The sequence below is a fragment of the Lissotriton vulgaris genome, chromosome 8 (genome assembly GCF_964263255.1).
Source record: "Lissotriton vulgaris chromosome 8, aLisVul1.2, whole genome shotgun sequence".
Lineage (NCBI taxonomy): Eukaryota > Metazoa > Chordata > Amphibia > Caudata > Salamandridae > Lissotriton > Lissotriton vulgaris.
Genome location: NC_141696.1, coordinates 1,312,984,446 through 1,313,009,846, shown reverse-complemented (window position 1 = coordinate 1,313,009,846; position 25,401 = coordinate 1,312,984,446). Strand labels below are relative to the sequence as shown.

Here is a 25,401-nt window from a genome sequence, read left to right as displayed (position 1 = left end):
TATCGTTGTAAAATATATCGGGTTTTTTTCTGTTTAAAAAAACATGTAAAATAATGTAAATAATACTTATAAATTAATTAAACATACTTATACATATTTAATAATGTTAAAAATAAATAAATAATACATATTTATTAAAAAAATAAATACAAATTAACAAAACATATATAATATATACTTACTTAACAATATTTTTCGTTAATTATTTCAATTTATAATTTAAAAAATAATAATATAAATTACTAATGCATTTACATACATAAATTAATATAATATATAAAAAAATATATATTTAAAACATAATAATTAAATAATTCTATACTTTTAAAGTTAATTAAATACAACATTATCTAAATTACTACAAAATATATAAAATACATAAATAAATAAAACTACTATTTAAAGTATAAAAATAACTAAAGTAATAAAAACATTGGATAGCATAGATTGTAACATTTCTATTCCCAATTAAGAAAATTAAATAGTAGTGAAAACGTTAAATAGTGTAAGGGTCAAAATTACTATTCCAACTCCAGAGAGTGCAACAGTAGGGAAAGCGTTGGATAGGGGGTGGGTAAAAATGACTATTCCCACTCCAGAGGGTGCAACAGTAGGGAAAGCGTTGGATAGCGGGTGGTTAAAAATTACTATTCTCACTCCAGAGGGTGCAACAGTAGGGAAAGTGTTGGATAGCATAGGGGTAAAAATTACTATTCCAACTCCAGAGGGTGCAACAGTAGTGAAAGTGTTGGATAGCGTAGGGGTAAAAATTACTATTCCCACTCCAGAGGGTGCAACAGTAGGGAAAGCGTAGGATAGCGTAGGGGTAAAAATTACTATTCCCACTCCAGAGGGTGCAACAGTAGGGAAAGCGTTGGATAGCGGGTGGGTAAAAATTACTATTCTCACTCCAGAGGGTGCAACAGTAGGGAAAGTGTTGGATAGCGTAGGGGTATAACTTACTATTCCCACTCCAGAGGGTGCAACAGTAGGGAAAGCGTAGGATAGCGGGTGGGTAAAAATTACTATTCTCACTCCAGAGGGTGCAACAGTAGGGAAAGTGTTGGATAGCGTAGGGGTAAAAATGACTATTCCCACTCCAGAGGGTGCAACAGTAGGGAAAGTGTTGGATAGCGGGTGGGTAAAAATTACTATTCTCACTCCAGAGGGTGCAACAGTAGGGAAAGTGTTGGATAGCGTAGGGGTAAAAATTACTATTCCCACTCCAAAGGGTGCAACAGTAGGGAAAGCGTAGGATAGCGGGTGAGTAAAAATTACTATTCCCACTCCAGAGGGTGCAACAGTAGGGAAAGCGTTGGATAGCGGGTGGGTAAAAATTACTATTCTCACTCCAGAGGGGGCAGCCGTAGGGAAAGTGTTGGATAGCGTAGGGGTAAAAATTACTATTCCCACTCCAGAGGGTGCAACAGTAGGGAAAGTGTTGGATAGCGTAAGGGTAAAAATTACTATTCCCACTCCAGAGGGTGCAACAGTAGGGAAAGCGTTGGATAGCGGGTGGGTACAAATTACTATTCGCACTCCGGAGGGTGCAACAGTAGGGAAAGTGTTGGATAGCGTAGGGGTATAAATTACTATTCCAACTCCAGAGGGTGCAACAGTAGGGAAAGCGTAGGATAGCGGGTGGGTAAAAATTACTATTCTCACTCCAGAGGGTGCAACAGTAGGAAAAGTGTTGGATAGTGTAGGGGTAAAAATTACTATTTCCACTCCAGAGGGTGCAACAGTAGGGAAAGCGTTGGATAGCGGGTGGGTAAAAATTACTATTCTCACTCCAGAGGGTGCAACAGTAGGGAAAGTGTTGGATAGCGTAGGGATAAAAATTACTATTCTCACTCCAGAGGGTGCAACAGTAGGGAAAGCGTAGGATAGCGGGTTGGTAAAAATTACTATTCCCACTCCAGAGGGTGCAACAGTAGGGAAAGCGTTGGATAGAGGGTGGGTAAAAATTACTATTCTCACTCCAGAGGGTGCAACAGTAGGGAAAGTGTTGGATAGCGTAAGGGTAAAAATGACTATTCCCACCCCACCCTATTCCCCTATAAGCACACAACCCGCTCCAGTACTAACACATAACATTTAATTGAAAATTAATTATCAATTAAATAATTACGTTATCAATTAAAATAATTAATTACCAATAATTTTTTAATTAAAAATTAATATATACATAAAAATATAATAAATTATTTGTAATTAAATCACTTCCCACCCTATTCCCCTATAAACTCACAACCCGCTCCAGTAGTAACACATAACATTTAATTAAAAATTACATTAATTACCAATTAAATAATTAATTTATCAATTAAAAAAATTAATTACCAATTAATATTTAATTACACAATAAAATATGCTTTAAAAATATTTAATTAATTACAATTAAATTACTTCCCATCCTATTCCCCTATAAACCCACAACCCGCTCCAGTAGTAAAACATATAATTTACTTATAAATATACATTAATTATCAATTAAATAATTAATTAATCAATTAAAATAATTCATTGCCAATTAATATTTCATTACAAAATAAATTATTCATTAAAAAATATTTAATTAATTACAATTAAATTACTTCCCACCCTATTCCCCTAAAAACCCACAACCCGCTCTGGTAGTAAAACATATAATTTACTTTTATATATATTTATTTATATAAAAATATTTATACACATATTATAACAATTAATTTAAATACTTAACTAAAATTTATAACACATATTAGTAAATCGAAATTACTTACATCGATATATATGCTATCGATATAAGTAATTTCGATATTTCTTACATCAATATATATGCTATCGATATAAGTAATTTCGATATTACTTACCTTAGGGTCGATATTCTGTCCATCGATATTCTGGACATCGATATTCTGTCCCTTCGATATTAGCAACTCGATATAAGTGTAGGTCGAAATTAAAGATTCGATATTTTGACTGAGTACCCCCTTCCTGGCATTAGTGACCATGATTCCCTTGTTAACTTACTGATGGATACCCTGATAATGAAAATGGATTGTTCAGTTTGAAAGGTCGCTGAAAGCAGCCTAGTATAGACCTCAAGTCTCACGCATGATGAGTAATGGTCATACATTTTTGTGATCAAGTAGAAGTCAGTATCCCATGCCTGGTAAATGACACGTCGTCTCTGCCATCAATTCTGCTTTTAGGCAATAGAGTATGATCTTCACAGGGTATCTGCACTCCGGAAGAGCTCTACTTCGCCCTGTAAGATAGATATATTTCGTTTATTTAATCTGAACTAGTGCCTATACAGTCCTTTTCAGTCCAATGGCATATAACATGCATGCACACATTTGCATGTGATATGTGCTATACTTTTCTTCTTTTTGCATTTATTTACACATGTTTCATAATTTCTTTGATCTCACATCCGTGCGGTGATTGATGTCAAAGCTTGTGTGACACGTATACTATTAGTCACTACTCCTAAGAACTGTAAAAACCCGAGAGTCCTGACCCAGCGCAGCCCACCTTTTTCCTAATTTCTTTTTTTTTCCATCTATGTTTCTACATATTAGCTATGCGCCAATCCATCACCCGTCTGTTATCCAGTTCTGTCAGTGCGGATATCTTACATTTGTTTTGCTCATTTTGCTGCTCACCTTTTGTCGATATACCTGTAGTTCTGTATTCAGCGCAGTCTGTGTTTTAATCTGTCTAAAACATGCTCTCTGACAGCTTGCTCTAGTGTGTATTGCAACGAGCATGCATTCATATTTCGTCAACATACATATCTTACCTAAAAACACACACACACATTTTGTAATGCGTAGGAGAGATGTAAAAACTCGGGTTGCCATTCAAAGTTTGACATTTTACCAATTTTCATAATTATTTCATAAAAGTATCGAATAGTAAACAGTACACCACAGCGCTTCTGTGTACGAAATTAAACTAGTGGGTGATAGTCTGCCCTCTAGCGGCTGAAGACTGTTGAAACAATTTGACGGACTTAGTATGATGAAGACTCCAGCTGACAGATTCATTAACTGCCTGACACTCGTTCATCTCAAGGACAATGGTGCTACAGCAGACAAGACGCGTCTCTATTCGCGCATGTCACGCGACAGCGTGCCACTCTCCTTGATGTCATAGAAATGCGTCAATCGGAAGGCGCTGCTGTGAAAAGAACGACATATATTTTTAACCGTTGCCATAAGACATTTTGTGTCATGTATTGCATTCTTTGCTTCTTCAGTAATGCGGAAGGCATTGCGAGAGTGTCAGAGATGAAAGGACGGAGAGGTGCAGAAGTGGAACTCGGAAGTGTTGTGGCCTGAGAAGTTTATTGGAAGAATTGAGTGGACAGTGCGCCTGTGACCCTATAAGTATCTTCATTGACCAGAACAATATTCGAGCACATATAACAGAGTACTTGTTGATAAACGGTCATCTGATAGATCATGTGTAACGTGGAACAATTGTAGTAAGAAGTACCAGGAGGCTTTTAATTAGAAGTAGCTTGAGATTTATTGAAATAAGGCGAAGCACCCACGACCAGACACTCCCGCTTCGCACCAGGACTCCAGGCAACTGAACAACGTTGCTAGAACTCTGGGGCCTCATTTATGAGGCTATGCGTCACTTTTACGCTGCCGGTGCGTCACTCTTTGTGACGCACCAGTGGCATAAAGAATGCACCCTGTTGCGCCATATTTACAAAGTGACGCATCTAGGTAGATGCGTCACTTTGTAAACCCCTGCGCCACATTATACCTGCGCCAGGTATAATGTATGCAAAGGGGGCGTATTGACGCAAGAAAGGTCGTAGAAGTGACACAGTGAAATCTATGAGATTTCACTGCGTCGCTTCTAGGACGCCATTGCATCAAAATCTTGCGCCTGCCTCACAGCAGGCGTAAGACTGACGCAAGCCCTTTCACATGGGGCTTGCCCCATGTGAAAGGACGCATTGCTGGAGTTGCGTCACTTTTGTGACACACTCCAGCAATGCGTCACTTTTGCGCTTACAGATACGTCAGAAATACTAACGTATCTGTAATTCCTTGCGCAATGATGCGTCATATTGTAAATATGACGCATCATTAGGGTCGCAAGGAGGGTGCAATGAAAAGTGACGCATCGCTGTTTTCTCGTAGCAATGCGTCACTTTTCATAAATGAGGCCCCTGGAACGGCACGGCAGCATCTGATCATGGAATCATGTTTAAACAATCACAATACTGTAATGGCGTGTCCTCGCACTGAGGTACCAGGCGATGATAATAAATACAAAACACTACAACAATTTAGAAAGGAGAATGACTAATGGATTAATGCGAGACATGTGTTTGTGACAATTTTGCTCACCTACTACTAGTCCAAGTTCAAAGGCGGGCAGGCGCACTGGCATACTGGTGGTTTCCTGGTAAGTGGAGGGCGGGAACACTGGAGTCAGGGCTAGAGGCACCGCCTCTGTGCCCTGAATGCAACCCTGTAGGATCATGTGTTCACTGTGCCTGTGACCCCACTGAGGGAGCCCAGAGTCTGCATCCTAAAGGCAATCAGGGAGAGCGTCTCTCCCACCTAAAGATCCCATGCTCTGAGCTGTAATGCCAGGAGGGACAGGTATAGAGGCAGATAAACCATGACTACCCTAACCTACCTGCTTTCATGATGTGCCCTTGATTTGCAGTGACCCCTGCGCTTTGTAAAGCTATCGTTCACAGCTCATAGTGCCTATATAGGCAACCCTCCCCACCTTTGATGAACCTAGCATGCAATTGGAATAAATAATCACACAACAATTTTGTTGGGAAAAGTTTGCTGCAGGTTTATTCCATACAAAATTATGCCAGCGTGGTTGGTTAATTCATGGGCGATCCCAGGGCAGGCAGCGGTGACTGACCTACGCTGCCCTACCTGCCTGAAGAAAATTGCACCTTGGCCAACCCAATCGGTGCTACCAGTTATAAGGGGATTCCCCCTTTGAATACCGTGAACCACTGGTCCACTACTTTACTCATCCCCTTTTAAGGGGGGAGTGTTGCAAGACAAGCCCCTGGTTGCTCAGGCTTACAACCGCCCGAAGGACTAGCGGGGTGCTGACTATTCTTTCTCCAGGGTCCTGCCTTAAAGACTACCGTGATTTGGCACAGGCCCCCCTATTGTGCTCCTTCCACTCTTTCCTGGAATAATTATGACGTGGATGCCAAAGCTGAGCTCCAAGACCAACATTCCTGGGGCCTCCTTTATGAGGCCTTGCGTCAGTTTTGCGCTGCGGATGCGTCACTTTTTGTGACGCATCTGCAGCGTAAAACATGCGCCTTGTTGCGCCATATTTAAAAAGTGACGCATCTAGGTAGATGCGTCACTTTTTAAACCCCTGCGCCACATTATACCTGCGTCAGGTATAATGTATGCAGAGGGGGCGTTCCCCCGCAAAAAGCCTCGTAATAGTGACGCAGTGAAATCTATGAGATTTCACGGCGTCACTTTTAGGATGCTGTTGCGTCAAAATCTTGCGCCTGCCTCACAGCAAGCATAAGACTGACGCAAGCCCTTTCACATGGGGCTTTCCCCATGTGAAAGGACGCATTGCTGGAGATGCGTCACTTTTGTGACACACTCCAGCAATGCGTCCCTTTTGCGCTTACAGATGCGTCAGAAATACTGACGTATCTGTAATTCCTTGCGACATGATGCGTCATACATTAAATATGACGCATCATTGGTGTCGCAAGGAGTGCGCAGTGAAAAGTGACGCATCGCTGTTTTCACGCAGCGATGCGTCACTTTTCATAAATGAGGCCCCTGGCACTTGGCGAGGTCCAGGCGCGATCGAGTGCAGACGGGTATACACCAGCAGTGCATACGCGCGGTAAATCTATTTTAAAAAGCCACCATGAAAGGGTACATGGCTAAGGGCGTAATGCAACCCAGTGGTTGGCTGAAAAAACACAGTGGTAAATAAAATAGCGAACTGGAGTCCAGGAACTCCTATCTATACCTCACAGGTTCCCCTGTGAGGCAAGTGCACTGGAAAAGAAACATAAATGAAAATAAAAATTAGAACAAAGAAATCATACACTAAAAATAATGAAATGTAGCACCTTCGAATAAGGCACCACAACTTCATCAGGAGCCAGGCACCTCCTGCAAATGACGCTGAATTGCCTAGAAGGTACTAAAAAATGTGCCTAGATTCTGCAGCGAAGAGACATTAAATTAGTCAATGGATAAGGTGAGTATTGAGATTGTACGCAGAAGGCCTGTGATCCTGTTTAAAAAGCCCACCATGCAAGGAGGCATGGCCAAGGCTGTAACACAGCCCAGCACGTCGGCCTTGAAAAGAGAGGGAGGAGAGTAAACAAAATAGCGATCTGAAGTCTGAGAACTCCAATACCTCACAGGCTCATCTGTGAAGCAAGTATGCTAGAAAAGAAATCTAAATGAAAATAAAAGTGATAACAAAGAAATCATACACTAAAAATAACAAAACGTAGCACCTTCCAATATGGTGTCACAACTTTGTCAAGAGCCTTGCACCTCTTGAAAATGACACCGAAGTGCCGAAAGGGAACTTAAAGATATGCCTCGACTCTGCAAGGTACTGCTGTTAAAGAAGTCAATGAATTGGGTGAGCATCCAGCTTGTCCTATATATAGAATATATGCAGATGTGCAGATTGTAATATGGAATGTATTACTATTGCTGAGTGTGGGGAGGGGCAAATCCGGGCGAGAGTCATGATGCACCTTCCCTTAACCAACAATAGTAATAAATACCATATTATCCTCTCTATATCTGCAGATATGGTTGAAGTAAAACCAGGATGCAAGGGGTTAAATTTGAGCAGTGTGGTATAATCACATTCTGGAGATACCTTTACTATTAGGAGAGTTACTGCCATGTGTAAAATATTTCTTACTTGCAATCCATGAGGCAATGAAAAGTGTTTTGCTGTACTGTGTAAATACATTCAAATGTGATGTTTGCACTGTTTCTGTTTATTAGTATTAATCAATCAATCAATCAATCAATCAATTGGGTTTATAAAGCACACTACTTAACCGTGAGAGTGTCAAGGCGCTGGGGTTGGGGGGTGCAGCTCCGGATCAGCCTAAGGTGTGCAGAGTGGGGGAGCGTCTGATGTTGACTTGGAGCTCGTTCCAAGTCTTTGCTGCAGAATAGGAGACGGCTCTTCCACCTGCTCTGGATTTGCGGATGCATGGGGTCTCTGCCAGGGCGAGGTCAGCAGAGTGGAGGTTCCATTTGGGTATGTGGAAGGAGGCTCTTTCATTGAGGTATTTGGGTCCGATGTTGTGGAGAGAGTTGTAGGCGTGGGTGAGTAGCTTGAAGGTTACTCTTCTCGATGGGGAGCCAGTGGAGGTCTCGTAGGTGCTGGGTCATGTGCATGTGTCTTGGGGTTCCAAGGGCAAGTGTGGCTGAGGTGTTCTGGGGATGGTTTGGAGCTTGTGTACCAGGGTTTTGTTTATTCCGGCTTAGAGGACGTTGCCGTAGCCCAGTCTGCTGGTTAAGAGTGTGTGGGTGATGGTATTTTTGCATTCCGGGGGGATCCACTTAAATGTCTTGTGGAGGATGCTGAGGGAGTTGAAGCAGGTGGAGGCGACGGTGTTGACCTGGCGGGTCGAGGTGAGAGAGGAGTCTAGAATGATGCCGAGGTTCCAGGCATGGTCAATCGGGGTGGGTGGGTTTCCGAGGGCATGGGGCCCCCAGGAACTGTCCTAAGCAGTGGAGGAGGATGAGTACCTCTCTCTTCTCTGAGTTCAGTTTTTTACAGCTGTCACTCATCCAGGCTGTGACGTCTTTCATTCCTTCTTGGAAGCTGAGTCTGGTGTCTTTGGGGTTCTTCGGAGAGGATGAGGTGGGTGTCGTCAGCGTAAGATACTATGCTAAGCCCATGCTGTCTGACAATGGCGGCAAGAGGGGCTGTGAGATCTGGGGGTCTCTAGTTGGCAGAGGTAGGTACCAATGTCCAAATAGGGACACTTGCTTCTAGTAAGGGTAGGGGGGATAAACTCTTTAGATAACCCCTGCTCACCCCCTTGGTAGCTTGGCATGAGCAGACAGGCTTATCAAAGGTAATGTCTAAAGTATTTGTACCAACACTCACATTAACACAGTGAAAACACCGCAAATGAACTCCACAACATTTTAGAAAAATAAAGTATCTTTATCTAAACTACACAAGACCAAAACAACAAAAATCCAACATACACAGTTCAAGAATAAGTCTTTAAAAAGAGTTCAAGGGTTTGTGTCAAAATATTCCACAGCGTCACTCTAAGCCCAAAGTACCTGTAGATGTGACAAAAAATCCAAGTGGAAGCTGCAGCGTTGGAAAACAAGCAATGCGTCACTCCTGAGACCCTGGGGAGGCAATGTGACAACCCTGCTGCACGCAGCGGACAGGTTGCACCGAATCCGATCTGTATGGGAAGTGATGCGATACCTTGTATGGATTCTGGTGAGCAGGTTCGATAGGAAACATCTCGCACAAGTACGATGCGACGATCTTCGGGACGGCGATGATCTTCGGTGCAGCGATGATGTGCGGCGCAGCATTGATCTTCTCCTCTCGCGGCCCCTCAATGCGTTGGCTCTGCGATGATGTTGCAGCGAAGGGATGGACTCTGCAAGCAAACGATGCATCAGTTCTTGCAGTGGCAACAGGCGCTGCGACGATCTTCGCGGCGACAGGAATTTTCTCGCACAGTCGACGATGCGCTCTGATGCAGGCAAAATTGTAGATCTTCTGTTCTTCTTTTCCAGCTCCCCAAAGAGCAGGCAACAACTTCCAGAGGCCCCACAAATGGCTCAAGCACTCTAGGAAGGGCAGAACTTACTCAGCAGAGTTCAGGGGGAAGCTGGGGGAGAAGCCCTTTTGTTCCTGGGACTTCTTAACAGGAGGCCAGCTCTTCTCAGGCCCTTGGAGATCTCTTCAGCAAGGGGACACAGCAACAGCAGAGTCCTTCCCCTCTCTGTGGCAGCAAAGCAACTGTAGGTCAGCCCACAAACACACAGCAGGACAGTCCTTCCTCTTCAGTCTTCCAGTTTTCTCCTTGGCAGGGGTTCCTTCTTGATTCCAGGATGATCTAAAGTACTGGGGTTTGGGTATCCCTTTTTATACCGATATTCTCTTTGTTCTCTGAAGGCAGAGAGGCATTGGCCTAGTCCAAACCAGTTCTGGTCAGTCCTGAAGCACTTTGTTTACCTGACTCCTTTCCTTTGAGAGAGAGGGGCAGGGTCGTCAGCCACCCAGCAGGAGGTGGAGCCAGCATTGTGGAAGGCAGCTTAAGCAAAAGCCGCTGAATGGATGTAGCCATACTTGGCATGAAAGTAGAACTTTACTCAGAAAGTGTGCTTTTCATGGTTTGCTGTAGAGCCATGTAGAAGCTTTTGAACTTAAAAGGTTAACACTTTATATATCTTGGCCATTTAAAATCACAATCCCATTTGAATTTTTGGTCAGATGTCTTTTGCTGATGATGGGTTTTAAAACGCTTTTTTACACCAGCTTTCAAATCATGTTTTGCAAATTGCAGTTTTAGAGCTGTGGAAAGAAAAAGGTGAAGGACTTTGAGATCCCCCACCCTCCGATCCGGGGTAAGGCTGTGTGGAATGCTGAGGTGTGGAAAAGGGGAATAAAAATTGGGGGAAAAAAACAATGCTGGGACAGTAAAATCACAATTTTTATGAAATTTGCAATCACACACTCACTTTTTTATTAATTCAGGAATGGGTGCCCTTTTCCAAAAATTTAAATTTTCAAAAAACTTGTGATTTTTCTCAACACAATAAAACAAGGCTATTCTTGGGAGAGGACATTGGAACGATGCACAGGCAAATGCAGCATATCTGTCCAAAGGTCAGACCTTAGGGGGATGAACCCCCTTGGCGCAATACCAAAGTACACATGTAGCGGGAGTTGGCTACCCTTGGTGGTTGGACACAGAATCCCACTGAAGGCCAACACATGTGGCCAACTCTTGCAGATTTTAAGGGCTTTTCCCAATAATGAGATTAATGGAAGGACATATAGAGGCATATTTACAAGCCCCTATCGCCACAGGAACGTCACTTTTTATGATGTTCCTGTGACAATAAACCATTCGCCTTATTTACAGGGTGGTGCCACCTTGTAAATGAGGCCCCCTCTCATGCTACACTTAGGGGTTAATTACGATGTAGGGCAGACTTAAGTCCGCCCGACCCGTCTCGGTCCTGGGAGCATGCATTTCGGCTGTAAACCTGCTGTAATACATGCTTCCATGGGGAAATGGGAGGTGCTGTTCATCCCTGCACCCTGTGGCAGGCACCTCAAGGTGCCTGCTACGGGGTGCAGGGATCAGGGGGGAAACCATGCCAGAAACTGTGTATCAAAATCCCAAAGGGGAAAGGCCCACTCTTTGGTATTATGAACTGTTCCGGCTGGCCGACGGGCTCCTTGAGCCCATTGGAAGACATCCAGAATACCCGTCCAGTTTAGTTTCTGACTGCCAGTACTGTAATGCTGCGGTCGGAAAGTAAACTGAGCGGTCAATTAGGATGCGGCCCGGAAGGCTCTGCCCATCGGTCGGAGCCTGTCTGGACTGCTTCGTATTTGGCCCTTAAACTTGAAAGGGGCATGCCATGGGTGTTGCGGTGGGCATTCCGCAGCAAAACCCATTTATTTTGAAGCTGCCACCCTATTTACAAGGGTGGCGTTAATAGGAGGCACGCCAAAATTAAGACAGGGAAATAACCTGGCTTAGCAAGGCAAAAAGAGGAGAAATGCTTAATTTATTCTTCTTTTTGCTGTTTCTATGAATGCTGCATTGAGCAGTGCACACAGAAAGCGCAAATCGCCATGAATGATTGTTCATGTGCAGGAAGGTGTCCCTTCCTGCACATAAATAAACATTTTAAAAATATGATTTGCAACTTCTATGTGTGCTGCAAACAGAAGTTACAAATCACCATTCTGGATTGTTTATGTGCAGGAAGGGACACTTTTCTGCACATAAAAAATTATTTCCCCCAATACAGGCACCCGTGCACTATAGTGCAAGGGTGCCTGCATTGCGCTAGGTAGCTAAATTTAGCTTAATGTCACACTTCCATTCCATTGTAAATATGCCCCATAGTCTATTAAATTGAATCTGTGTTATATGTTTCACCTGATAAGCCATGGGCAGCGTTTCCTAGCTCCACTAGGTGCTGGAATCCTTTACACCAAGTGAATTCGGGAGCCAGCATACAGAAGATGCATTAACAATCTTCTGCCCAACCCTATATCTTTGGTCTCTTGCTTTGGTCTCATGCCATCTCTTTAAAGAGATGGCATGATTGCTGAAATGTAGAATGAATACATATTACCCATTTAAATACTTAAGGACCCATTGTAATTCTGCTCTTTGACTTGTCTGCTATTGCTAGATTGAGCCATTGTGACAAAACAACTGAAACATATTAAAATGTTACAGTTCAGTGGCTGTGCTATTGTCTTTGAACAAGTGACTACTGATGTCACAACTAGACAGCAATAAATAGATTAGAGAAAGGTTTTTAGGTATTTATCGTAGGCTTTCATGTATTATACATGTTGTATTATATGCTGAGTTAAGGATATTGCAAGTCACTAGGGAACCTTGACCACAAAGAGGCAGGCAGCTAAAGGCAAAGTTCCTTTACTAAGACATGAAACTCTAGAGTGAATAGCAATGCAATTGTATATGTACAGTAGGGAGTATGTTATTATATGTAATAAGAGAGTCCCCGCCTCACCATTTGAGTTATGACTTGTGGAAAGGCATTGGGTAGCTTTTGCTTCAGAGCTCTGTTGGCAGCCTCTCCTGTTATTGGGAATCGAAGGGGGTGGAAAATGGGGCAGACAATGTCATGAACAGCCGTGAATTCCCTGTCATTAATAGGGTTTGTGAAATTAGGCTGGCAAGGTGCCAGCAAGAGTGTACAAGTTCGCAACTCCACCACTGACAGAGGATGTGAGAGTCTGGCTGTTCAGGCGTTACTGTGTGCACCCTGCTCACTCAGAACACAAGGTCATACGATCACACCGGGTTCCCTCCTCCTAAGGGCCAGATATCAGAAGAGAAAGCAAGGGAGTGTTAAAAGTAGCGACTGCAATCAAGCAAGCGCTATGCATCTCTACTCACTTGTAAGAAATTATTACAAGTAAGTAGTAAAGTCATCTTAATTATTACATTTGTGTTCCTGTTAGAACCGGCTGTCTCTAGTTGGCAGAGGTATGCACTTCTGACAAATAGGGACACACCTTTTCTAGTCAGGGCAAGGGGATCACCCTTTGATAACCCCTGCTCACCCCCTTGGTAGCTTGGCAGAGCAGAACAGGCTTATCTCAGAGGCTGTGTGTTAAGCATTTATGACCACATACGGTAACCAAGTGAATACACTACAAATGGACACGACACAGTAGTATTATAAAAATAAGGATCTTTATATAAGGCTTAGCACAAGACCGAATAACGACAAATATGTACACAATCTGAATAAATACTTTTGGAAGGGAAAATAATAATTCAAAGGTAGTTTCTTCTTCAGCACAGAGTCTTTCGTATCAAGCAAATCTTCTTCTTTGAAACACAGTTCTTAGCAACAGTGTAACCACCACAGGGGCTACACGACGTCGAGGCAAAGTTAATCCAAAGGTTCGGCGTCGACCGCGAGGAGCGCTACGTCGAGCCCGGAGTCACACGGACCCCAAACAACACAGTACCTTGGAAAAGGAAGCACACGATGATCAGCGGCGTCGAGCAATCCGGCGTCGCGTCTTCGGTGTCGATCAGGCCTCAGCAGTCGATGATGATGACGTTGCAGATAGTGAGCAGCGCTCACGGCGTCGAGAGGGCACGAGGGCGATGCGATCAGCAGCGGTGCAGACACGAGGTCCCTTGGAGCTGGAGCCGTACTCCCACTCACTGGCGTTGCTGCTGGCGTCGATCGAGCCCGGCGTCCGGCGTCGAGGAAGCGGGACACTGGGGCCGTTACCCACTATGTCGAGCTGGATTCGGCGACGTCCGTCGGCGTCGAGGTTGCTGGCTCTTTCAGAGGTGCTGGATTCACAGGTTCCAGCAAATAGCACTTTAAGCAGGTGAAGTCCTTTAGCCCCGTGACTTCAGCAGGAGACTGGCACTCTTCCAGTCCTTGGAGATTTTCTTAGCAAGCGTGAGAGTACACACACAGTTCCTCTCTCCTGGTTTCCTTGGCAAAAATAAAAAAGCACTGCAGGGTTCCCCCCAGCAAACAGCACACTGGCAGAAGGGGTAGATAAGTCCTCAGATCAGCAGGCCTCTTGTCCTTGGTTACAGGGTTCCTTGTCAGAAGTGATCTGATTTCTTAGTTCAGGGGTCCTTCTCTTATATCCCTTTCCGGCTTTGATCCCTTTGTCCATGCCGGGGACTTTCCCAACATCCTGGGTCTGTTGTGGGTGGAGCCAGGCAGAAGCACCTGGCTTATTCACTGAGCGGGGCTGGGTCCTCAGACGCCCAGCAGGAAGTGGAGCCAGCATTGTCACTGGCAGGAGCAGAGCTATCGGCCTCCTGGCAGGAGGTGGGGCTAGGATCGTCCATGGCAGGCACAGAGCCATCAGTCGCTTGGCAGGAGGTGGAGCCAGCATTGTATCAGGCAGGGCAGGCTATCAGCAACTACTCTCCCCCTACTCTCAACGCAAATGTCCCACTCATCCCACACTGACTCATCCAGACCTCTGGAGCCACCCAGCTCCTGTCACACACATGCAAGAGCAGCAGAAACCAGAAATGGTTAGACAAGAAAATAGACACTTTCTAAAAGTGCTATTTTCAAACCCAGAGTCCAAAAACCATCCATACCAACGGATGCGTAATTAAACCCCGAGTTCAGGGTTACCAAACTCGACATTGCACCATGCTCCCCGAGCCAACTAGGATCATAGCATTAACAATCCCGGCGACCCATTCTAACTAATGGAGAGCAGGCTACCTCGCAATAGTGAAGAACGAAGATGGTTGTAGTTCACTATTAGGACATGCCAACTTGGTCAGGCGTGTCCTACCTTATACTTACAACACACCCTGACCGTGGGCCGACCATAGGGGTGACTAACATGAAGTTAAGGGAAGGTTTGAGGGACTGGCAAGTAGGTATACTCGCACAGCCCGCGCGACAGTACCAGACTGCACGTGGGTCTCGCAATGACCGACCCGTAGACATTCTTTTATGAGGCCGCTCTTGTGGGTGGCAAAACACGTGCTGCAAGCCCACGAGCGGCATTTGTATTTACAAGCCCCGGCACTCCTGGTGCACTAGACTAGGGACTGACAGTAAACCAAATAAGCCAAACATGGATACAATCGATACATCAATTTAACATCGGGAGCACTTGCGCGGTGGCACTGATCAGCAGTGGCACAGCGCCCAAAGCATTATCCAGCAAGACATCGAAAAACAGTGGAGGCAAACAGAAAAAATGGAGGAGAGACTCAAGCCAATGATGTCAGGTCTAACAGTTCCTATGCCAAATTGCGCCTGTTACAGAAAGATTACCAACTCTGACTCATTATAAGATTATAATATAAAGTATATTTACTAGCTATCCAGATGACAGAATGTTCCAGTAGGTTTGGTGTTATACGATTGTTGTGACTAGTAAAAGTCTGTGACATGAACTAATGGGTCAAACCAGTCGCAAATAGCAAGAAAAAATGTCTAAAAAGAAACGTTATGGCATAAGGGAGCGATGCAGGTACAATATAACAACTTCACCTTGGATGGAATTGCACACTCTCTACCCCTCCTGCAAAACCCAGCCAACTGAAAGGGAACTGCAGCTACCGTAATATACCCAATTCTTGGGTTCTGCATCTGAAATGTCAAAACATGCTTGAGTATTTCAGTGAGACCGTGGCATAATCGACTTTAAAATTGTAATTTAATTCAATCAATGTGATGAAATTGTGAAGCACCAGCGGTATAAGAAAGGTTGTTCCTCTGTTAGATTCAGAACTTAATACAAATTGACAGAGCTTCATTTTTTTACATTCTAAATCTCCCTTCCCAGCAGGGCAGTGTTTATCCATGCGTATTCTTTTCAATCCATCTTTCCCAGAAAACATGCAAAAAGCATGTTTTATACATTAAAAAGAGCAAAGGATAGGAGGTTAAAACAGATATGATCCATCTATTAATATTTTTCGAAAAACCTAATCTCCGATCTAAGTAGAAAGCTAGCTTTCATAATTAAATTAGCAACAATTGACAGCGCTTGTGTCCACATTCATCACTAAGCACAGCAGAACAAATTTGCATAATCAAATTTGTGTTGCATTGCACCTGCCCTCTTATTTGGCGTTGTCAGAAAGCCAAATTCATGAAGCAGAAGTTAGACAAACACAGCTGGCTCGTTCCATAGGCAGCACGCAAGCTGTTCTCCTCTGAGAAGGTAACCTTTCTAGGCAGGATTTTATTCGGGTCTACCGTGCAAGCGCAGGCTCTGTAGAGCCTAGAGGCGGCGCTTGGCATCTCGAAAACTATATATACCGTGGCTACACATAATTAAGATTCCGAAGGGGAATACATGTAGGAGTTAGAAGACAATGAATTTAGACCTCATCGCCAGCTGTGCTAAGTTTTCAGAATGTTATGGAAAGGGCAAAATGATTCCCTAGATTTGAACAATCCTCTCAAGGCAGTTTTTTTTTTCCATGAACTCATTAAAAAAAAAATATATATATATATATATACATATATATATAATGAGTAGCAGAATCCCTGTATGAATGTTTGTGGAGCCTGAGGATCCGCCTTGGGCACCCTTCCCATGCAGGATTTTCAAAGGTCATATATGCAATTACCCTAAAAGGTAAATCAAATACAACTTTAATCTCTAACACAACTACCCGCATTGCTAGTTGTGTCAGTCCGAAAGTGTATTATTATTATTATTATGTTATCATAACAGTTGTTAGTAAGCCTTAATACAAAGAGGCCTTTACTTATTAAAATTATGATTAGTGGGCACAAGCAGTTTTTTTAATAGGCTGAAATGCCAAGCTTATAAAATGGCTCAGTAAACTGATGCATCCAAAGCATAGATCTCTGTTCAACCTAAAGATCATTGTTCAAAGCCTGGTGGGTCTCCTCAGCCTTTCATCTTTATGAGGTTATTAAAATGAGTACCATTACCATGGGAAAACATTTCCACCTGTTATCAGAGCTTATCAATAGGACAATCCCTTTATTTCTACCCCACAGGGATCATTAGATGTACATTATTTTATAGTCTTACCATGCGCGCACCGCATCACTGAGTCGGTGATGCGGCGAGCACAAGGTAAGTGAGTTTCTTTTATTTAATGTTATTTTCCCTCATTATCATTGGTCGATTTCCCCCAACCCCGTCTCACCACGCTTACCTGCACCGGCCGCTCCTGGGGGTCACGCTGTAAACAGTGTTTTACCTTATGCATTACACGGTTTAGGGAGCACTGTTTTACTTCTGGCAGGTTAATGCTCTAATACATCCATTGCTAAATGTGTCCATATACTTGGTAGAATTTGGCCACCTTCAATTGCTAAAGATATTGCAAATCATCATGCTGCGTCCCTTCAGGGTTCCAACGCAGCATGTTGTATGGCATTATACGATCAGGGAACCTAAGGGTTACTTGCAATATCTTCTTACATGATGCTGAGGTGTTTTAGTCTTTAAAATACACATATGGCTGTGAATGTGTACCCTCCCACCTTGTGACGGCTGATATAATATTATTTAATTCAACATTTTTCTTTTGGTAAGCTAAAATTTGTTGTTGTGATCCTCATAACAAGTTACTAAATCCAAACCAGAATAATATTCCATTCTAGTTGCACCAGGATTTTCAGGGCGCAACATGGGACATAGTTGCTCCTTTAATGTATAGCAGTGGCGAGAGAGGTAGGTGGCATCTGCTGGGTAGTAGAGGGCCCACTATGTCTGAGCTCACGTGTCGCTGGGGGAAGGAGTGAAAGAACATGCATTAGAAAATTTACAAAGAACGATCCTACAGCCCACTCTGACTGTGCTCTTGACCATCAATTCTTTCATAAAGTCTCACATCAGTGGTACCTCTTTCTCTGTTCAAATGGCAAAAGTCTGGAATTGGCTCCTAACCAGGAATAAATATCACACACAACCACCTTGAATACTAGAGACTGATGAAAACCTGGGCCTGTATTAAAGACAGGACGCACCTTAAAACAGGTGCGACAGGTGGAAACAGGAAGAATGCTATCTATTATGATGAATGTACTGCACTTAAGGCAGCCATGAACTCACACTGCCCTGGGGGTAGCGCATTCAGTGAAATATAGAGTGGCTGCTTCAAAGCCGCTCTGTGTTTCTCTCCCCAGACGGCAGCGTGCCTGCACTTTAAAGCCGCTCTGTGTTTCTCTGGCCAGACGGCAACACGCCTGCACTTTAAAGAGGGGGCCCACGATCCCCCTGCGGGCCGGTGCGGTGGGTGATTGCACCGCCTCCAAGGGGATGTCTGGGGGAGGGAGCCATTGGACCTCCTTTCCCCCTCCAAAGGGCTGCTCTCAGGGGGAGCACTGCTTCCCGGGACACTATTTGTAATAAGGCCCCTGGTTGTATCCTATCTCATGACCCACTCAGGCCTATGTCAGATAGGTATCTTTAATGGTATCTTTCTATTTTACAGCTTTCTACATCATTCCATGCAGGAGCTCCGATAAAAGTTTGTTGTGACACTTACAAATGTCTATTAATTTATGTTATTTTGGATAGTGTGATATATTCTTACAGTAAAGTAAATTATGTAATGTATATTATTAAAGTCTAGCAGGGCTGTCACAACTATATTGTAATAATTAAATCAAGTACAGAGATTTACATGGTGCAAATCTATATTGTGGAAAAAAGGCATGTGGTGGAATCAATACAAGACAGTCTCCAGACTCCAGACTTCAGACCTGCTGCATAATAACTATGCAAACAACATCCACAGAACTGTAGGTCAACTGCAAGAGCTAGTTTACTTGGTACAGAAATGTCTCCAGGAGATAAATAGCTCCCAGCAAAAGCCCCTTTGGACACTACAAACATCTCGCTGTACCCGCTCCACCCATACGCATGAAATTATGCCTATCTTATGGATTAAGGAGGATATGTGGGTTGCCAGAATGAAAGCTGGCATATCTGACCCCATTTCTAGTGTGTTCAATTTTGCAGTCTTGCAATAACATTTCCACACCTGTACACCGAGTGATACAATGTCCTTGAAAACATTTAGCCAAACTGAAGCATAAACTGGTAAATTCTGAGGCCCAGGTGTATAACGAGGTGAGCTTTGTGGCAGTTAACATCTGATTCCTATTTATTGAGCATGTAGAGAAGCATAGATTTTGAGGTTTACTGTCTTCAGGAATTCATGTACTTGGCTTCTGAGCTATGGTACAATTATTAGCCTTATTAATAATTTTGTCCCACTTTATGTATGGATGCATTATAGACCACATAGTAGACAGCATATGTTTGGTATTTAATTATTTGTGACTACTGCATTTCATGTGTCCTTGTTGTTTCAGTGTGCTGTGTTTGCCGATGAGAGTAGAGTTACCATGAACCTACGCCAACACACGTTGTCACTTATTAGGTGGGTCCGCTGATGGACAGCGAGGAGCTTTATGAGGAATCAAATTGACTCTCCTGCTATCAGCAATCCAATTCATACCATATTACAAATAAGAGCAATTAGATATACAGATCTTTATTGAATCAAATGTAGAAATGACGATTTCTAATTGAAAGAGCAATTCTTTTAAGCAACACCTCATTGACTTGTAACTCTCCAGATGATGGACCACAAATGGTCACCTCTCTTCTTCTCTGACATACATCTTCTCTCCCCAATCCCATTTTACAGCGTTCCATTGCTTAGTAGGTAGGTTTGCTCTATATGTCTCCAGATGCATTCAAACATACATCTGCACAGGTGCATGCAGGATGCTTGAAGACACCACTCTTATAATTGCCCCCCAAGAGTTCCCCAGTTCCCTCTGTCTTTGTCCTAACAGCATGTGCTGGTCTTACAGTGTGCCAGCAGTGTATGTAGTGTTATATGCAGTGTGATGATCTGTTATTTTAGAGTGTAAGCATTTTTGCTTGTGTCACGTTAATCTTGAGCTGTGTCTTGAGAGGTTTTGATGTGGAATCCACGTTCTTTGCTCCTCTGGAGGGTTCTGTCCTCAGCCTTCTTAGGCAGTTGTTGAACTTCGTCCTTACATTAAGGATCACAGGACATGTGCTCTCACTTTTTCCTTCAATAAACCTATTGAAGCTGCAACTGCCTTGTCTTGGGTGAGAGCTCACTCAAGTCGTCCTGCTCATCTCGCCTTCCTGGCTGCTTTTCTCCTGGATTATCTCACTTAGCTTTGGGCTGCTGGAGGCCTCATGTTACCTGGTTGTTACTGGATGGACTCCTGTTGGAATACCATCTCTCTTGTTTTCAGGCCACTGGAGGACTGTGGTCAAGAGTTCTCCATGCACACCAGGCTGTGCCACCTGAGGATTGCGGTCAGGAGCTCTCAATGTGAGTTGCTCTCCTCTGAGCATCTTTAGCATACCTGTCTTGTTCCCATGATATGCTGCAATGCTCTGCGGCATGTCGACAAACAGTGAAGATTATGCCGTCATGTGTTGATGTGGCGGCCATTTTGAAGTGGATGTGATTAACTTTCTGGACAATTTCTTCAGTTACTATTGACGATTGCTTTGAAAGGTAAACAGTTACTTAGGATGCCTTGGCCAGCTCTTTGATTCATTGGAGGTATGATTTCTCATCTCAAATCTTAACTGGCATATTGTATTGTTGTGTTTTACTCGCTATCAGCATTTTGCCATGGCTTCATGTCAACTGGTACAGATTCAACCTTTTCTTCAGAACCCAGGAATGCCTCCAGTGCAATAGAATTATTTGGTGGCGATTGATGCTGCTAAATTTGAACCCCAAAGGAAGACAGTAATGGTCTTTAGCTGCTTAGGGCCACATGGGGCAACAGGTTTTTGATAATCTGCCAGTGACACAAGCCCCTTTAGGTGAAAGTTGGAATGAATATATTGAAGCGGTCATGGGACTAAGGAACAAATTCTCAAAGCAAACGTGTGTTATTGAAAAGGTTTAACTTTTTCAAAAGAAAACAAGCACATGATGGGAATTCTCTTGACATTTATATTAGAGATCAATTTCTTTACAGTTGTTATTCAAAGAAAGTTCAAGAATGTCAGTAAAGCTGTAGAGACTCCACTTTAACAGAAGTTATAGATGTTTCCAAAGCCATTGAATGTTTGTTAGTGTCCAGTAAACTCATGGTCTTGGAGCAATCAAGTAACTTCACATTGATTGTAATCGATGTATAGATGAGTCTTCTTTACATGAAATCTCCACTAAGGACACATTTGTTAAAACGGTGTCCAAGAAAAATCCACCTGTTTGTTTTAGATGTGGGTCTACATCGCATCTTGGTAATAATTCAAAATGCCCTGCCATAGGCAAATGTTGCAATATGTGCAGGAAATAGGTCACTTATAAACTATTTGTACTTGTGGGAAAGCTTTGCTTAGAGTCAATATTGTGTATGTAGATGATTGTGTCACTGATCTGTCTAATGTGGTTCTCACCATTCACACAAGTTTTTGCTTAGAAAACAAAGATATTATTCTTTCACCAGGTAAAGATAAAGGTATTTTGTATAAAGCATATGTCAGTAAGGTCATACTGAACATGCTGGCTCATTAAGGTGTCCTTTTACCATTTTGTCAGATGTGGTATTTCACCTCCACTGTGGTAAGAATTTTCCTCTCAATGTACCGGACATACATCCTAAAGCTTTTGGTGAGCAAGATATTGATTTATTAGGATACTTTATTGAGTCCATAAGTTGTTTAGGAAGATCTACACTCACCAAAGTATATATTTGCTTTGAAAGGGAGGGACTTAGTGGGTAGGTAATATTTAACCAAAATGAGTCTTATGCTGGTGCCTGGTCGGAAACACTTGTGATGATAGGCAATACCAGTTTCCTTGCTTTAATCTTCTTTCATGAATGCTGTCACTACACCGCTTCGGAAATTTTCAAAGGTGTTTAGTGATAGTATTGGTGGTGCTGTGTCGAAAAAAACAGGAGGTGAGTGTCGATGTGTGGATTCACCTAACCAGAGGGCTTCAACCGCTAGATGTGAAGAAATTGCCCACTTCTTCTCAGAAAAAAATCGCTAAAAAAGATCAATTCTTCCACTGAATGCAGGCCCCAACCAACCCCCTACTTTCTCCTGTCATCTCCTCTAATTCACACTCCAGACTCCTGACACCCCTAGGTCCCCCTCATACTCACCCCCTACCTCCACTCACACTTACCCCTCATCACACATTCCTTCTCCTATTCGCCCCTTAACTAGCCCCCACACCTTCCCACCCCTACTTTCTCCTGTCATCTCCTCTGATTCACACTCCAGCCTACTGACACCCCTAGTTCCCCCTCATACTCACCCCCTACCTCAGCTCACACTTACCCCTCATCATACATTCCTTCTCCTATTCTCTCCCGAAACTACCCCCACACCTTCCTACCCCTACTCCTCTTGTACCTAACCTCCCATACTCACAACCAAAAAACAATGCCTCCTGACATAATTTACTTGCTGTAACTGAGCATGAAGTCCACAGCATTATTACTAAACTAAAACCATCCTCTCATACCAAAGACCCCTTCCCTTCTAACCTTGTCCAAGACCTAAAGCACATCATTGTCCCATCCTGGACCTCAATCATCACACCTCCCTTGCAACGGGAAGTGTCGCTAGTTCCCTCCAACTTGATCAAATCTCCCCCATTATCAAAAACGCTAATGCTGATCCTAATGACTTAAACAACCTCTGCCCCATCACTAACCTCCCCCTTCTTTCCAAAGACTTCGAAAAATGTGTCTTGCTCCAATTAGACAAACAGACCGAAAAATTCAACCTTCTGGACCCCTTAGAATCAGGATTCAGAAAAGGCTGCAGCACTGAAACTGCCATACTAAACATTGTTAATGACATCCACCGCTCCCTTGATAATGGTGAGACATGTCTTCTTATCCTCCTCTCCGTAGCTTTTGACACTGTTAACCACTCTGCCCTACTTAATGTGCTCAAAGATCGCTTCGGCCTCAATGGTACTACCCACAAATGTTTTGTGTCCTATCTTCAACATTGAGCCCAACAAATTAAAATTCTAGACTGTCTATCTACACCCACTCCGATCATCTCCCAGGGATCTATTCTCTCACCTTCACTCTTTAACCTCTTTATGGAACCCCTCACCCTTATTCTAAATCAAGCTGGTATCAACTACCATCTTTATGCTGATGACACACAACTCTGTTACAAGATCAAAACCCACGCTGACATCATACACCTTAATGACACCCTCACTAAAATCCAATCCTGGTTTCACCTTAATCATCTCAAACTCAACTCCCAAAAAACTGAAATAATCCTCTTCTCCCCAAAAACAACCCTTTCCCATTCAAACTTGGATCTCCGACCTCAATGCCCTCAACTGCTCTCTCTCCTTGTTCAACTCAGTAAAATCTCTTGGTATCTCCATCGATAACAGTCTAAACCTCAATGTCTGCATCAAAAATTTGGCTAAAGAAGCCCTCTTCATTCTCCGTCATCTCAAGAAAATCAAACCATTTCTCCCAACTGAAGATTTTAAAGTAGTGGTTCAATCCCTGGTCCTTTCACAAATCGATTACGGCAATGCCATCCTCACCGGAATCCCCAAGGTCCACCTAGCTCCACTCAAATCTGTACACAACCTTGCAGCCAGGTTCATCACCAACTGTAAACTGTTCGACCATATTTCCCCAGCTCTCAAAACTCTAAAATGGCTCCTCATCGAAGGCAGATCCAGGAATTGGTAGCTGTGGTCTTTGTTGGCCCTGAGACTTCTTAACAAGAGGCAACCATGCACAAGCCCTTCAAGACCCTTTGAAGAAGGATGCAGAAAGCAAAATCCAGTCATTTCACTCCCCGGACAGAAGCAGCAGGCCAGCACAACACGGCCACAGGCACAGGGGCAGTCCTCGACCAAAATCTAACTCTCCTTCCTGGCAGAATGTCCTTTAATCCAGAAGTGTTCTGATTTTGGAGTGTCAGAGGTCCAATACCTGCACCCCTTTCTGCCTTTTAAGTAGGAAAACTTCAAAGGAAATTCTTTGTAGTGTAGAAGACCCTGCATTTCCCTGACCTGGCTTCAGAAACCCTACAAGGGGGTGGAGACAACTTTCTGTGAGGCGAGGCACATCCCTTTTCAGGTGTCAGTGACAACTTCTCCCACCACTCTAGCTCAGGAAGAGCCATCTGCCTGGTGATGGACCATCAGAATATGCAAGGCACACCTTCAGCTTCCTTAGTTTCATGTCCAGAGTGAATGCACAAGAGCCCAACTGTCATTTTCCAACATGCAATTTCAAAACCAACTTCACCCAAAAATGTACTTTTAAATTGTGAGTTCAGAGACCCTAAACTCCAAATATCTATTAGCTCCCAATGGGCAAATACACTTAAAAGATATTTCAAGGCAATCACCATGTTAGTCTATGGGAGAGATAGTCTTTACAATAATGAAGAACAAAATGAGCAGTATTTCAGTATTTGGACATGTAAAACATTCCCACACATGTCCTACCTTATAAATACCCTGCACCCTACCTTAGGGATGACTTACATGTAGTAAAAGGAAGGTTTGGGCCTGACAAGTGGGTTCCATTGCCATGTCGGAGAGGCAGTTTAAAACTGCACAAACAGAGGCTGCAGTGGCAGGTCGGAGACATATTTGCAACGCTACTCATGTGGGTGGCACAATCAGTGCTGCAGAATTACTAGTAGAATTTGACTTGCAGGCTCCACACTTGGTGCATTTCATTAGGGTTTTACTAACAAAGAAAATATGCCAAATATGCATAAACCAATCCCCAATACAAGGTACACAGGAAGCACTTGCACTTTAGCACTAGTCAGCAGTAGTAAAGTACCCAGCGTCCTAAAACCAGCAAAAACGAAATGCAGCACATAGTCAAAAACACAGGTCAGAAGCAAAAAGACAAGAGAAATCAAGTCAAAGATGACAGGTCTCACAGGAGTGATTTGAGTTTACCCCCATGCCACTTCGGGGACATTTGTCAAATTGTCGCATGCTGGACACTTTCTTATAAGAAGCCTTTGCAAAGATCTGAAACAATATATTTGATTTTGTTGCTGCCCCCAATACGACTTCAGTAATTATGTTTTTGAAAAGAATTTTCCAGATTAAAGGCACACCTAGAAAATGTATTACTGACAATGACA

At 43.3% G+C, this 25,401-nt stretch overlaps 1 protein-coding gene across 3 annotated transcripts in view; it reads right to left on the bottom strand.

The window, feature by feature from the left end:
- Positions 1 to 25,401, bottom strand: part of GUCY1A2 (guanylate cyclase 1 soluble subunit alpha 2) — a 1,137,327-nt gene that overhangs the window by 172,488 nt on the left and 939,438 nt on the right. Inside the window, exon 9 of one of the 3 annotated variants that reach the window (XM_086933481.1) lies at positions 7,124 to 7,142. The exons of the other annotated variants lie outside the window; for them this stretch is intronic. Within the exon in view, the coding sequence (XP_086789607.1) occupies positions 7,124 to 7,142 (19 nt within the window). The remainder of the gene's footprint in view (positions 1 to 7,123; positions 7,143 to 25,401) is intronic. 3 annotated transcript variants of the gene reach the window in all.